The sequence below is a fragment of the Desmodus rotundus genome, chromosome 7, assembly GCF_022682495.2.
Source record: "Desmodus rotundus isolate HL8 chromosome 7, HLdesRot8A.1, whole genome shotgun sequence".
NCBI lineage: Eukaryota > Metazoa > Chordata > Mammalia > Chiroptera > Phyllostomidae > Desmodus > Desmodus rotundus.
Genome location: NC_071393.1, coordinates 19,898,309 through 19,913,324, shown reverse-complemented (window position 1 = coordinate 19,913,324; position 15,016 = coordinate 19,898,309). Strand labels below are relative to the sequence as shown.

Genomic DNA, 15,016 nt, shown 5'->3' with positions numbered 1-15,016 from the left:
TGGTTCACCTGGTGGAAAAAAGTGATGGGGTGAAGTCTGGAGATAGACAAGGGAGAGTGAAGACTTAGAAAGTGCACTTACAGCTTCACATTCACATGGGACCACGTTCATTTGGTTTCCCTCCCTGGAGGCGTTCTTACAACAGAGGCTCACGGTGTGCCCCTGGGCTCCCAGGCATGGGGCCCCGGGCAGTTCTACCACAGGGGCTGGGGCCGGGTCCTGGGCGTTGTCTCTCCAGTCTGCGGCCCAGTGGGCTCTCACTGTCAGTGACGCAGGAGGAGGGTCACATGAGCGGGGCAGAGCGTGCAGGCTTTGCACCTTTGGGGCTGCCTTGGGGGAAGGATGGGCATTTTGAGGAGGGGAAGGGGTTCAGCTCTTGCGAAATAAGATTGAACTCAGACACCCCTTTGTTGACTACAGGACAAACCTGCAGTAGCGATTTCCCCGGAACGCCCGGGAGTGAGTGTCCTTGGTTGCAAGGAGTACAATTGGTGGAAGGCAGGCCCTGCTGGGCAGTTCCAGAAACACAGCAGCTGGGACAAAGAGGGTCCTCGGCAGTGGCCTTCACCTGCCACCCTTGAGTGACCCTGTGTCCTCTCCCTTGCCTGTGCAGTAAATTCAGATGAGCACAGATCTCCAAAAAGCACAGCCAGGGGCACACATCCAGATTTGCATGTAAGTGTGACGTCAGCAGTGAAAAAGCAACAGGCTGGGTATTAAAAGCGAAAGCACTTCGATACAAATAGTGCAAAGACAAAAGCGACCCGCCCATGACCACTTCTGATAATGCCGTGTGACCTTAGAACAGCCCCTCGTCCCCACAGGACCTGCTTGTGAAAAGGGGGGCGCCTGAGCTCATGCTCGGCCCCCTTGGCTCAGCGTTTGCAGCGGGGAGGAAGGAGCCGCAGTTTGAAGTCTCTTGGTACCCTTCTTGTTTTTGTTTCTCTGCGCCTTTTTCTGGCCTCCGGTAGCTGAGCCCTGACAGCTTCTCTCGGAGAGAGAGATTCCAGAGGAGGCCCAGCCCAGCGGCTGTTCAGGAAGAGCCCTCAGTCTGGTAGCAGGGGGGTGGGAAGGGGCGGCTAGGCAGCGGCTTCGTTTCTTCATCTTGGATTAAACTGCTTCCTGTTTTTACTTTTAGGACGAATACCTGTCTCTCGTGGCCAGGCTCATTATCCATTTTCGAGACATTCGTAAGTAAAATTTTACATTTCTGGTTGGGATTGCTGCTAGAAGTGGCCCTGTAGTGCGGTAGAGACTTACTTGGCCACAGTGCCTGATTCAGAATGTCTGTGTAGAAACGCCTGCTTTCTGGAAACTTCTTCGTTGCTTTGCATCTGATTCCATATTTCCCATTCCCCCCTCCCCCGCCCCAGAGCCTCAGCCTCAAAAATGCTGAGTTTGGCATAATGCAAATGTTAGCCGAAAGTGGTTTAAACTGGACTGCTGTTTTTGTTCGTCCATTTAATCTCCTTCTTAAAAAGGACTGTTGCTTTTCTTTCTAGGCAGTCCTTAAGCAGTTTACCCCAGAATAGAAACTTCTTTCCCTGATAGGTGGTTTTATTGACCCACAGAGGCCTGACCTAAGAGTGTGTTCCTGCCAGGCTGGAAGCTTCCGAGGCTGGCGTCTTCAGTCCTGCCTCCAGCTCCTTGCTGTGGTGAGGGATGCCCAGGTCCTGCCACATTCCTCCTCCTCTGATTCCCTGGGTCCTGCTGTGGCCCTGTCAGCCAGGCCTAGCAGTAGCCATGGCTCTTCAGAAGTGAATGTCATGGCATCCCAAGGTCAGGGTCCTGGTGGTCTTCAGTGGAGACAGTGAGGGGTCCTGGGTGGCTGCAGCCTTGAAAGGAAACGGGCTGGTGGGGCACGCTGTGGTTTCAGCCAGCAGCGCCTCCTGCCTGCCTGCAGCTGTGTTGCTGCGGGAGATGGGCCCCTGGCGAGACCTGTCCTGGGAGTGTGCACTTGGTAGGTCCGGTGGCTGTTCCCCCGGTTGTAGAGGCAGCTGCAGATTCGCTGTCAGTGATCCTGGGCCAAGCGAGAACCCCAGAACCCCTGTGTGGCCAGCAGGGTTTGCTTCTTTCCACACTGACTTTTTACCAGGACTGCCAGCCGGGTGAACCTCACTTGATTTCATGTTCTTGCTGGCTTTGGGAAGGTCCTACGGAGTATAGAACAAGAGGAGATGGAAGGAGGAGCCTAGGGAATTAGCAGCCTGGATGAACCACCCTGGTTTGTCCTGGCAGAGTCTCTGCCAGTGGGGGCCGAGCTGGCCTGTTCAGGAGGGGGCCCTGGCACGTTGGCACACACAACCCTGTGGACAAGGGCATCCACAGCCGTCTTGCCAGTTCCTCACGAGAGGGTGGAACTGGTGTCGCAGTTTCCCACCTCAGCTAGATTTGGCATCACGCCTGCCCTGCCCAGCCTCAGTTTCCTCTGGAAAGTGGAGATGCTGCCTCACCAGCGTAGGCTGACGAGGGAGGTGTCATGTTCTCAGCACCATTCTGGGCCCATCCTGGATCCCGATGGCTTTCCTGTTTGTCACTCAGGGCACGAGCTGAGACCACGGACCTGGGACCACGGACCTGGGAAGGAAGGAGAGCTAGCGCAGTCCCAGGGTTCATGAGCCTCCGCCTGGGGACTGTTCTCTGAGGCCCAGGTTGACATGGGCAGTTCTGCACCCTCTTCCCTGAAGCCTCCTTGTGCATCAGTGCTGCGAGGAGTGGGACATATGTGTACACACACACACACACACACACAGGCAGAAGCCCTGGGGTCTGTTTTATCTAGTTTCTAGGCAGGGTCAGCTCAGTTTTAGCAAATGACCTCTGGGCAAATGCCTGTGAAACTGACTTACTATGGAAATATGTGGTTATGTAAAACTTTGTTTACTTTTTCTCTTTTAATATAGATAACAAGAAATCTCAAGCTTCTGTCAGTGGTAAGAATTTTTCCTTTTTGAATCCAAATTTTCCCAACGTTGGCCCTGGGGCAGCAGGAATGAGATTGTCGAAGTCACGGATGTGGGGGTTAAGCTGCTATTAGAGGACAAAGTTCACAGAGAGAAGACCTCTGGCTGGCTGTGAGAATCGTGGTGCTGTGCGCCACACTCCCCGTCTTCCTCTTCCTGTGCCCGTGAGATGATGCTGCCCCGTTGCATTTCATTTAAATACGGTTTTTGCCCAGCAAAAAGATTATAAAAACTCACATAGTCATTGAGACATAAGCTAAAATTTTGAGCTCTCTGGGAGAGAACTACTATGGTATATTCAGTATAACCGCATATAGTAGTTAAGAAAGAATTATCTTTCTGAAGTTATGAAGTTTCTTTGTTAGTTAAAAATTATTATTCTTTATTTTTTAATTTCAAGACTTTATCACACATAAGGAAAATGCTGTTTGATGATTCAGCCTTGGTTTCACTGACTGAGCTGCCAGTGAAGGAATTTAGGTCTGAAATGGCCAAATAAACCCCAACCTGTCAGGAAGGGAGCCAGCCTGCCGTAGGGATACATGCCAAACGCCCATGCTGGCCTCAGCTGAGCTAATTGCACCCGACCGTGTATGCCCTCTCTCCCCTCAGGGTCTCTTTGCATGTGTAGTGGTTCTCAGCCAACTGGGGGCCTGGTGGGGTCAGAGTGCATGACCAGGAGGACGTCTGGGCTCTCGGCATTGGAGCTAGGCTCCTTGGGCACCCAGTTCTTTAGCAAGGTGCCCAGGCCAGGCCATGCCTCCCTGCAGTGAGCCGTTTGTCACGAGCCCACACCGAGGAGAGCATCAGAGTCCATGTCCCAGTTCAGCATTCATCACAGAGCTGAGCCTGCAGACCTGGGGGGCTTGGCAAGTGCCATGGTGCTCCCGGGTGCTGTGTGGGCCTCTCCCTCGCACCTTTGCTTGCGCTGGGATGGTGCCCTGGATGGAGGAGTGTGCCTGAGAACTGTTCCTCAGTGGGGTTCCGCAGATTAGCAGAGGTGGCCTCCTGGTGTGCAAGTAGACTGTGACCTCCCTGGAAAACATCTGCCTGCCCCTCCTCCCCGCCCCCAACCCCATGTTCTTGTTTACTTGGAGAAGGGCCTTTGTGTGCTCACCCAGTGGGAATGGTTGTACAGCCAGAAGGGGTGGGGGCCGCCACCTTCCCTGGAGGGCAAGTTTGTCCTTCAACATTAGGACCCTGGCATGGGCCAGACTAGGAGTGTGGGACATGCTTCCTGCCCAGGAGGGCTCTAGAAGCAGTAAAAAACACACAAGGTGTCCTGCCCTGTAGGGTGTGACAGCAGTTGGTGAGGCTTCCAGGACTCTGGCCTCTCACCAGTTGGGACTTTGAGGGAGCCGAGCCTGGAGGCCGCTAGGAAGCGTGTGCTCCGGGAGGCCTCACAACTTTCCGAGCCTCGCCGGTCCAGTGGGCGCTTCCCCGAGACGTTGTGCCCGCTGTTCCCACAGACCCCATGAATGCACTGCAGAGCCTGACTGGCGGACCCGCTGCAGGAGCGGCAGGAATCGGCATGCCTTCTCGGGGCCCAGGACAGTCGCTGGGCGGGATGGGAGGCCTTGGCGCCATGGGTCAGCCGATGCCCCTGTCTGGGCAGCCGCCCCCCGGCACCTCAGGGATGGCCCCCCACGGCATGGCTGTTGTGTCTACGGCAACTCCACAGAGTGAGTACCGCGCCTCTCAGAGAACCTGCCGCTTTCTTTGGAGGCCACACATATTTTACTCCTTTGCTTAAGATGGTACCCTGAAAGTCATGGAGAAGCTTCCAGAAGCTCTGTCTTTTTATCTTCGTTGGTATGGAGAGGAAAGTCTCCAAGCCTTCTGTCAGCTACCAGAAGAGTTAAGTGACACTGAGGCCCTCTCTCTACCCCTGGGCGGGAGTGGAGCACTTGGAGGAGGTGAGGTGGCCTGGGGCTCCATCCAAGGGGTTGTATTTTGTAGCCGTAACGGAAACAGTTATATCTCACATTGTTCTTGGCCATGAAGTGCTGTTAGCAACCCACAACCCCGGGACTGCTCCGGTCTCAGGAGCCTCTTTGCACTTCCCTGTAGGACACGGCCCCTTGTCTTCTGCTCTCAGCTGCCCCTTCTAGAAGCTGGACTACAGCACAGGTGTCCCTCTTCCTTCCAGGGCCTGTTTTGATGGACCTTTGATTCTCATAAATATTTATTCAGTACTTTGAATGTACTTCAGGACTGCAAAGCCTTCAGCACTTTTTTCCCCCTTGTAGAACATTTTATTTTTGAAATACTTTGAGTCACAGGAAGTTGCAGAATAGCACAGAGTTCCCACGTGCCCTTCACCCAGTTTCCCCAACGATAATAATCTTAGTACATCATCAAAACTGAGAAGTGAACATGGGGACACTTTGTCAACTCAGGTGGACTATTGAGATGGCACCGGCTTTTATATGCATTCTCCTGCGTGCACTGACGCGTGTGCGGTTCCGCGAGATCTTACCGTGTGGACTTGAGTAGCCGTCCCCACAGTCAATGTGCAGAGCTGTTACATCACCACCACCAAGCATCGTGTGCCTCCTGCCAATCACACTTGCCCTCCAGCCCTACAATGTCTGACGTTTTTGACACTGGTGTTTTCCTCTCAGCTTAATGCCCTTGAGATCCTCCAAGTTGTATCACTGACTTGTTCCTGTGGGTTGCGGAGCGGTGTCCGTGGGCTGAGTGTGCCAAGTTTACTTACGCATTCACCCTTGAAGGGCATTGGGGTTGTTTCCAGTTTGGGGCTGTTAGAGATAGAGAGCTGTTGGGAACACTCGTGTACAGGTGGTGGTGTTGCCATGTACTTTTGTCGTGTAGTCCTTAAAGTAACCCTGTGAAGAGGGCAGTGTCACTGCCTCTGCTTTGCCCATACGGCTTAGAGCTGGGGTCACACCCAAGCTGCTTGACCCTGAGTGCTGGGTTAGCGTTGCCTTGCTCTTCTCAGATGCCACATGTGCCCCCCTTCCTGCCCACTCGTACACTGGAGCCTTCCGTCCCCGGCCTTCCCCTTCCTCTTTGGGTCTTCCTTCTCTTCTCCTTACTGATGTCCTGTGGTCAGACTCAGCCCTTCACTCAGATCTTCATCTCGAGCTCCTTTGTCCCCTTTTGTCTTATCAGCACACCTGATACACATACAGGGTAGCTTATGGAAGAACGTGCAGGAGAGGTGCTGGCCCTGGCTCTTTACATTATACTCTGGCATACTGGTTGAACTTCTTTTATCACAAACTGATATTTTATAACAAAAAATAGTTTTAAAATATATGAGTTTAGAATGTTCGCATGATTTGTCTCGCAGGCTCACACCTCAGACTTTATTTGTCAGTTCAGTGGCAAAAGCTTTGGTATCCTGCCCGCACCCTCCCCAGTCTGACCTTGACCCACATCCTGTTTTCAGGTTCTGAGGGACCTGGTCTCCTGTGTGGCACCAGAGGAAGGTTGAAGTGGGTTCTCTACTTTCTTGCCCTGCTGCTGCCTCTCTCACAGACCCTCCTTCCCTGCCTTTGACCTCTTGCCGGCCTGATCTACCTAAAACAGTTGTCATGGTCCCCTGGGCCTTTGCTATCCCTTTCTGACATTTTTTCCAAATCCCACTTCAGGCCTTAATCCAGTGTCCCCAGAGGGAAGGGCCTAGTCAGAGGTTTAGCCAGGGCTGTCAAAGGGCAGGGCGGGGCGGGGCGTACTGTGCTGGTCTCTCAGTGGCCCAGGTTAGTCACAGGAAATACTCTGACTGTAGACGAGGCTGTGGAGGATTTGGGTAAACGGTTGGAGTGAGACTCACCTGTCACTCTGTACATTTTTGTTCCTCAATGAATTTTACACCATGTGTGTGCAAACCTGACTTTGAAAGAAGAAGTGCTGTTTCTGGCTGGTTGACAGACTGGGTGCTGAGGAACCCTCCTCCTTCTGGCTAACTAGATCCTGGGTAGGCTCCATTCTGGATTGCTGAGCTCGCAGAAGGTAGGGGGCACTCTTTGCCTTGCGGCACGTTGGCCCACTGCAAGATGGGGGAAAGCAAGCCTGGGGTCCCTTCATCCAGCAGGATGCGTGCTGAGGCCCTTGGCACCCCTAGCTCCCCGGGAAGCAAGGGCAGATTGGAGAATACTTCCAAGATTAGGACTGTGGGAGTTGCCGTTAAGGTCAAGCGCACAATCAAAGATCAGCAGCATGAAAGGAAGCAAAGACACCCTGCAGAGGAGCAGAAACAATAAGCAGATGTGGAAACGCCCAGGGACCGCACACATAGCAGCTGTGAGATGTGGGCTGGGCGTGCTTAACGAAATAAAGGACAGACTTGGAAATGAACAAGCACTGGGATACACTATCAGGAGTGCCCAGCCAGGTCTGAAAAGGAACCAAACAGGAGTCGTAGAAATTGAGAAGAAAAATTATTGAAAGAAGAAAGTATGGGTGAATGAGCAGTGCGTTAGATATAGCTGAAGAAACGCCATGGCTGGTGTGGCTCAGTTGGTTGGAGTGTTGTCCCGTGAACCAAAAGGTCGCAGGTGCAATTCCCGGTCAGGGCACGTGTCTAGGTTGCGGGTTTGGGCCCCAATCCCTTGTCGGAGAGCATACAGGAGGCACCGGATCGATGTTTCTCTCTCTCCCCCTCCTCTCTCTGGAACTAAAAAAAAAAAGTAAAAAAGATACAGATGAAGAAAGAATTTGTGAACCAGAAGCTACATTTAAAGAAATTATGTAGAATGTAGCACAGAGAAGAGGACATGAAAAATAGGAGTTTCCTTAGGTGGAAATTGGTCAAAGTGTAGAAAGGATCTCTCTGCATTCTTTTTTTATAACAGCTTTATTGAGGTGTAGTATGCGTACCATATAGTTTACCCATTTAAAGTGAAACTTCTGGTAGTGTCGAGTATATTCACAGAGTTGTGCAACCATCACCACAATCAACTTTAGAACCTTTTCACCGCTCCAAAAGAAACTGCTCCAGCCCTGGCTGGTGTGTCTCAGTGGATGGAGCACCAGCCTGCAAACCAAAGGGTCGCAGGTTCGATTCCCAGTCAGGGCACATGCCTGGGTTGTGGGCTGGGTCCCCAGTAGGGGCCACTTGAGAGGCAACCAGACATTGATGTTTCTCTCTTTCTGTTTCTCCCTCCCTTGCCCTCTCTCTAAAAATACATAAATAAAATCTTTAAAAAATAAGAAAAGAAAATATCAGGAAGGTTTTTAGAAAAAGAACAAATGAAATATTGATGCATCTAGAGCATGGGCAAACCTTGTAAGTACGCCAAGGAAAAGAAGCCAGTCACAAAGACCACATATTGTGAGGTTCCATTAATTCGAAATGCCCAGAATAGACGAATCCATACAGACAGAAAGTAGATGATCGGTCAGAAGAGGCTGGGCCTTTCGGCCGTCCAAGACTTAGCCCTTTTCTTTTTTCCTTATTATTATAGAGCAGTTCGTAATAGTACGTTCCATAATCAACATGAATACTGCTCCCATCACATCTGTTCAATCCCGGCAGAGGGCAGGGCCGCAGGTGGTCTCACCACCCTACCTGAGTGCACAGTGCTGGGAAATGGGCCTTTGCCTTGTGCTTGCCTCGTACCAGTGGCCCTGATTCCTAGGTCTTGTGTCCAGCCCAGCTGCAGCTTCAGCAGGTGGCATTGCAGCAGCAGCAGCAGCAGCAACAGTTCCAGCAGCAGCAGGTGGCGTTACAGCAGCAGCAGCAACAGCAGCAGCAGCAGCAGCAGCAGCAGTTCCAGGCTCAGCAGAATGCTATGCAGCAGCAGTTCCAGGCAGTGGTGCAGCAGCAGCAGCAGCTTCAACAGCAGCAGCAGCAGCAGCAGCACCTGATTAAATTGCAACATCAAAACCAGCAACAGGTACCAGGTGCTCTCCCTCCTGTGACATTTGAGCCCTGGACACATACCAGCCACTATGCTGGGTGCGGGGGCCCAGAGCCAGCCGCAGGTCCTCCTGACCCCTGGTGCCTCAGCTTCCTTCTTCATGGGCTCTCCACAGAGCCTGGGACATGGAGGAGAAATAGGCCCTGACTTGGTATGAGAGGGCTGTGATTGCACAAGGAGAGCCTCTCTGCCAGGCTTGGGTGTCTAGCTGCAGGCCTACTGTGTGCTGGGGGCTGACTCAGTGGAGGCTCCAGGTTCAAGTGATTCATGTAGGAGTTAAGTGAGTCAAGAAGTGAGAAGAACACGCCAAGATGCAGGAAGGCTTGAGCCATCTCTGGGATTGTTTGCTGTCCGGATGCGGCACTGATCGGCCTCCCTCTGGTGGCCTGCAGGGTCGTGGCAATCAATGTCAACGAGAAGCCTGCTTCTAGGAAAACACTTTCTCCTCCCGTGGCTTGCAGTCAGCATCCAGATGTGTTAAGCACCTATTGTTATGTCCGCTCTTGGTTGAGGGAGAGAGTCTCTGAGGGGACTTCTCCCCTTTTCCACCTCCTCCAGGCCCTGGCTCGCTGACTCCTTTTCCCAGTGGCCACCCTCCTGGATCTTGGAGGCTTCTCTCCCAGAGCCACCAGGGAATCTTCAGTCCCACTTTTCATCCTCATCCTGAAAAGCAGACATTGGCCATCTTTGTGAGGCTTGTACTGTTGACCACTGTAGGGGACCAAGCAGCATCACCGGGGTGCCTTCAGAGATCTGCAGCACCTGAGCATTTATCCCAGTTTCCATGGAGTTGCACCCATATGTTAACCCCTTATGAAACCCTCCTGAGACTTCCCTTGAATCTTCTTTCATCCTCCCAGGCCTAGGGGTGGACCAGCATCTGATGTCCAGGGTGTGTGTCCTCCATGTCCTTCTGTGGGAAGTGCTCCCTCTGCCCCATGTGAGGGCAGGCTTCCCGGGGGCAAGGCTGGCACAGGGCCCAGAGGCTGATGTGGTGACGGAGTGCTGCTTGTTCTGCCCCTAGATACAGCAGCAGCAGCAGCAGCTACAGAGGATGGCACAGTTGCAGCTGCAGCAGCAGCAGCAGCAGCAGCAGGCTTTGCAGGCCCAGCCGCCAATACAGCAGCCACCAATGCAGCAGCCACAGCCTCCCCTCTCCCAGGCCCTGCCTCAGCAGCTACAGCAGATGCATCACCCACAGCACCATCAGCCCCAGCCGCAGCCCCAGCAACCACCAGTCGCTCAGAACCAACCATCGCAGCTCCCGCCACAGTCACAGACCCAGCCTTTGGTGTCGCAGGCTCCAGCCCTCCCTGGGCAGATGCTGTACTCCCAGCCACAGCTGAAACTCGTGAGTACCCGTGACTCATGGTGGGTCATAGCTCTTCTCTCGTATCGCATACAGCTGGTGGTCGTGAGCAGTTTCCGGGGATCCTTAGCTGTAAACGGCACGTCTTCTCTTCAAGTACCAGGACTCGGGTGGCTGTTGCCCGTGCTGGCCTCCCCTTCTCTCTCAGGAGGGAGTGTGCATTCCAAGAGCTCCTGTGTGCTGCACGGAGGGTGCCCTGCCCCTGGGGAAGCGATTTGTCTTCCAAGCAGCATGGCCCCTTTCAGTGGTGGCCGTGGCCATTTTAGCGTCATGGATGGCTATGCAGACAGAGCGCGTGCACTCGCACTGTGGGGAGGACATGTCGCCTCCACTGAGCGTCCCCGGTGATTTGCTTAGCTGCTCAGAGCTCCTGATCAAAGATTCCTGTCATTACCATATTTCTTAGCGGGATATTAATCTAAAATGTTACTTTCTCATTAGGTATCTCTTTCAAAGCAGATTCAATCAGTGACATTTACACAGATGACAGCATATTGTCACCAATTTAGGAGTAGCTGCATCAAGGGGCCATTTTCACGTTTTTGCCGGGGGTGGGGTTATTTATTTTTTTGGCTCACTTCCTTGGTTTTCGTGGCCTTTTCTATTTGTGATTCATTGAATGGAGTAGGGACAGACCAGGCTTGAACCGAGTGGTAGGTGAATAGGAGTCCCGCAGGGACAGGCTGAAAAGCTAGCGATTGTTGTGAGGAGCAGGTGTGAGCACACCTGTCACCTGGGAGCCACCCTGCTGCTGGCTGGCCAGCCACCCTGGCTTCCTCTGAGGCATCAGGGCTCCAAGTGGGACTCTTGTAGACTGTTAGTGTGCTTGGCCCAGAGGTTGAGCAGACTGGGCTGTGCAGTTGGGGCCACCGATTTGCTTGCAGTGGTAGCTGACGATGACATCTCAGTGGGAAGGCTGCACTTCTCACCAGAGTTAGAAGAGGCGGCTCAGCTGTGCCAACTCAGAGCCAGGCTGATATGGGACATTCCTGATGGGCTAGGGCATAAAGAACGGCCAGTAAGGTGACATACCCAGCAAAGTCATAATGATCCCATCCTCCTTCTCACGAAAAGCTTCGAGATTCAAAGCTCCCCCAGAGATAGTGGGTGCTCTGCTCTCTGTGGCTCCAAACTGCATTCTCCCTTCTTCCTTCAGGTCCGTCCTCCGATGGTGGTGCAGCAGCCACAGGCGCAGCCCCAGGTGCAGCAGCAGACAGCGGTGCCGGCAGCTCAGGCCCCCCAGATAGTGGGTTCCGGAGTCCAGGTGAGGGCCGTCAGAGCCGAGAGCTGTAGTTGCTAGCAGGTGCATGTCCACTTGGGAATGGAGCTGGATTTCCGTGCAATGTGGCCAGGGTCCTGGTTGGATCGGGGGCCAGGTTGGTAAAGCATGGGGCTCCTCTTCCCCTGGCACTTTGTGCGACAACGGCTTTCCTGAAGCTGGTCCCTGTGGTCATGGGGTAGCCAGCTCTGCTTGATCATATCTCGGTCCCCCAGCTGCACATGTCATTCCCAGCTCTCCTCCGATGTCCTTTATTACCTCTTTCCTTCTGAGACCACTCATTGGAGAGGGGAGCATTGCAGTCCCGTGCTTGCCTCAGCCCTGAGTACGGGGCTGGCAGGGAGTGGACAGTAGCTCTCTAGAAACTGGGAAAAGCATGAGAATGGCAATGGCAGTGTCTGGCTCCAGCTGACAGCGCGGGCTTCTGCTGTGGTCCCCTGCCTGGCCGACCTCTGGTACTCACCCCCTGTGCTGGGAAGTGTAGCTGAGGCCCCCCACGTCTGCCCTCTGTGTGTTATGTGTCAGTGGGGTGGGGGAGGCCTCGTGCCACCTTTCCTAGTAGAGGGAGATTTGTGTTGGTCCCTGGGGTTGGAGATTGGCCCTATGACTTCTCCCTAGATACACCCCCTTGCCCTGTGCTGGAGCTTAGACATGCAGTCTGGGGCCTGGGTTCTCCTGTCTCCGCCCCGCGGGAGGGGCGCTGATCGGGCCCTGAAGGGAGTGTTGGCTTTAGATGGAGCAGACATGCTGGTAGGTGTGCTGAGACTACAGCCACCCAGTGCCATGCTGCCTTCCGGTCCCACTTGTTATCTGTGAGTGCGTGCGCCGAGCTCCCTGCTGGTGCACGGGGCCACGTGTCGAGCACTCTGGGATTGGTGTGTTCCTTCAGTGTGGGGCGACATTTCCCTGTGGGTATTGGCTCAGAAGCAGTCTTTCCTGGTCCTGGCTGCACTGCTGGAGTCGCGGGAAGTTGCCCGAGGAGAAACTTGCTGGCGGACGGGCCTGAGGTGTTTGGATACAGTTGAGCCAGCTAGCGGCCTCCAGGATCACTGCACAAATGACCTGGGCCCAGAGTTCCCTATGTCACCGGCTTGCCCAGACATGGTCTTGTGCCAAACACAGCCTGGACTTCACATCTGGAGCTGGGTGGGGTGGGCCGGCTCCCCTTGTGACCAGGTTGGAGTTCATTTCTGCGGCTTCCACGTGTGTCCTGGGCTTGTCCTCAGGTTTCCTAGGACTCCCCCCTCTCAGTGTCTCATGCAGAGAAGGAGGTGGCACCTGTCTAGAACCATGACCCACCAGCCCACAGAAGCCACTTCCCTGGCCACTTTGTGACCCTCCCTCCTCTGTCCAGGACCATTCTTAATGGAAACTTCTGGTTCTCAGGTCTGGTCTCGTAGGAAAGTGAGAAGCTTGACACTTTTTACTTTGTAGTGGGCTGTTCTGAAGCAGAACTTCCCTCTTCATTCCATTTCCTTGGTGTTTGGGAACGAGCCGCCATGGAACAGCTGATGACTTCCGATGGTCTGGGCCCATCCTGCTGGCTTATTCCCAGGCTTCCAGCTGAAGGAAGTGTACTCCCTGTAACGTCCCGGGTGTCTCACCACCTTCCAAAAGCAAACGCAGTTGTGTGCGCCCAGTGCCCTGTGGTGAGCCCGTGCTCGGCACTGCTTTTCCCAGCAGTTGCTCTGCCCCCTGCTTCTGCTGGAGGTGTCAGTCCAGGGAGCTTGACTGTGGGCTCAGCCATGGGCTCAGTCCCTTCTAGAGTAACCTTGATTCATAGGAACCTTCCTTCCCTGTGGGTGGAGCACACAGGGCTGCTGGCAGGCAGTGCTCAGGGGGAGCTGCGCCTCTTTTCAGGTGGGACTCTGGTAGCTGGGGGGTGAAGGAGAACACCACTTGAGTACTTGTGGGTGGGTTTGGTTTTGCGAAGAATGTGCCTCCAGTGTTTTTTTAGGAGCGATGTCCACCTCATTCCAAGGTGTCACAGACCGGCGTCGGGCAGAGTGGGTGGGGGCCCCGCCCTGCACTGTGTGGCCTGCGGTAGGGCTCCTAGGTGCTGGCCGTGGCGGCAGAGGGAGTGTTCTTGAAGCCCGGGTGTGGGAGTGCGTGTTCGTGTGTTCGTGCTCTGCCTCTCAGCCCAGATGCAGGCCTCGGCAGTCCCTGGCCCCTGGTCTGCTGGTTCATCTCTGGGCCTGTGACAGGCTGCATCCTTTCATGGTGGCCAGTCGGCCGGCATCCCTGCTTTCTGTTAGCAGTGGGGTCCCCAAGGGGGGGGGTCCAGCTCTCCGGCGGGTGGGGCATCACTGGACTCACAGCCTTCCTTTGCATCCGGGTTGGCACAGTAGACAAGACAAGGCAAGAGATACTCTGACCCAAAAACTTGTAAAAATATGTGGTGACTAAAAATAGAAAGTAGTTGAGAGAGCCATAAAAAGGGAAGTATTTCAGGGCAGAGCGGTACGGCATCCTTAGTTTTCACGTAGTTGCGGCCATAGGGTATGCGCAGGGCTCTGTGGAGCTTATTTCCTAGTCACGTTAAATAGAAGTAAAATGTTCTGTAATTAAAATCCCTCAGTCAACATTATTGTATGGATAGTGTTCCTCTTACGAATGTATCCTTCTGACCTTAATTACTGTCCTGTTTTTGGATGCTGAAATTATTTTTAGTGTTTTGCTGTTACCAGCGACGTGTGTCCTGATGCCTGGCTACGTTGTGGGTTGTTTCCTGACGCTTCCCAGAAGTGAGTCACTGAGTCACTTTGATGTCCTTGAATTATATCAGTCAATCATACACCAGAAGTCAAAGACACAAGCCAGGACTCCTGTGAGGTGGCCACACATCAGGACGCATCAGGACACAGTGGCCACGCGCGGCAGTTTTGCGCACCTAAGCGGCTGCACGCAGGGGCGATCGCTGGCTCCGTGAAAGGAGTGCAGAGACTGGGCCTGAGCCGGCTGCCTCCGGGGCTTGTCCCTCGAGTCTGCCCCCCAGAGAAGGAAAGGGGGGCCTTGCTGGATGCTCCATGGGGCTCAGCCAGGGACTGAGTTCAGGGTTTGGGTGTTCTAGGAAAATTGGTGGACATAGGGTGTGTATGCCTGGCTCTCGCATCCTCCTGTAAATGAGGAAGCTGGCGCCACCTTCCCTGCAGTGGGATTTACTGGGGTGCACAGGGTAGCTGCACTAATTTCTGTTTCTTTCCCAAATATTATCTGTGACTACAGATAAAACCAGAACAGAATGTGTCTCCATTTCCAAACAGTCCCTGTTTTTATCTTTTAACATTCTATTCTTTTGGCTTATGGAAACTTAACTATAATTCTCCAGTTATAAAAGTCACCATCAAAGGTACTTCCCTGACGTGGTGCCTTGCATGGATCCCCTCCTTCTGGGCCCTCCTGCCCAGTGACCACGGGGGAGCCAGGCCCACAGCCTTCGGGATGGAGGCTGAACCCCTTTCTGGGTGGATATTGGGAGGCAGGGAAAGGCAATCATGTGAGAGACTGGGAGAGTGAG

General features: G+C 53.7%; 1 protein-coding gene across 3 annotated transcripts in view; it reads left to right on the top strand.

The window, feature by feature from the left end:
* Positions 1-15,016, top strand: part of MED15 (mediator complex subunit 15) — a 52,307-nt gene that overhangs the window by 25,409 nt on the left and 11,882 nt on the right. For 2 of the 3 annotated variants that reach the window (XM_024557236.3, XM_024557235.3), the window contains exons 3-8: positions 1,139-1,190; positions 2,904-2,933; positions 4,433-4,645; positions 8,583-8,827; positions 9,876-10,202; positions 11,377-11,484. In XM_024557236.3, the coding sequence (XP_024413004.1) occupies positions 1,139-1,190; positions 2,904-2,933; positions 4,433-4,645; positions 8,583-8,827; positions 9,876-10,202; positions 11,377-11,484 (975 nt within the window). Of the gene's footprint in view, positions 1-746; positions 923-1,138; positions 1,191-2,903; positions 2,934-4,432; positions 4,646-8,582; positions 8,828-9,875; positions 10,203-11,376; positions 11,485-15,016 lie in introns of those variants that run through there. The other variant, XM_045192725.3, reaches the window with a different exon arrangement.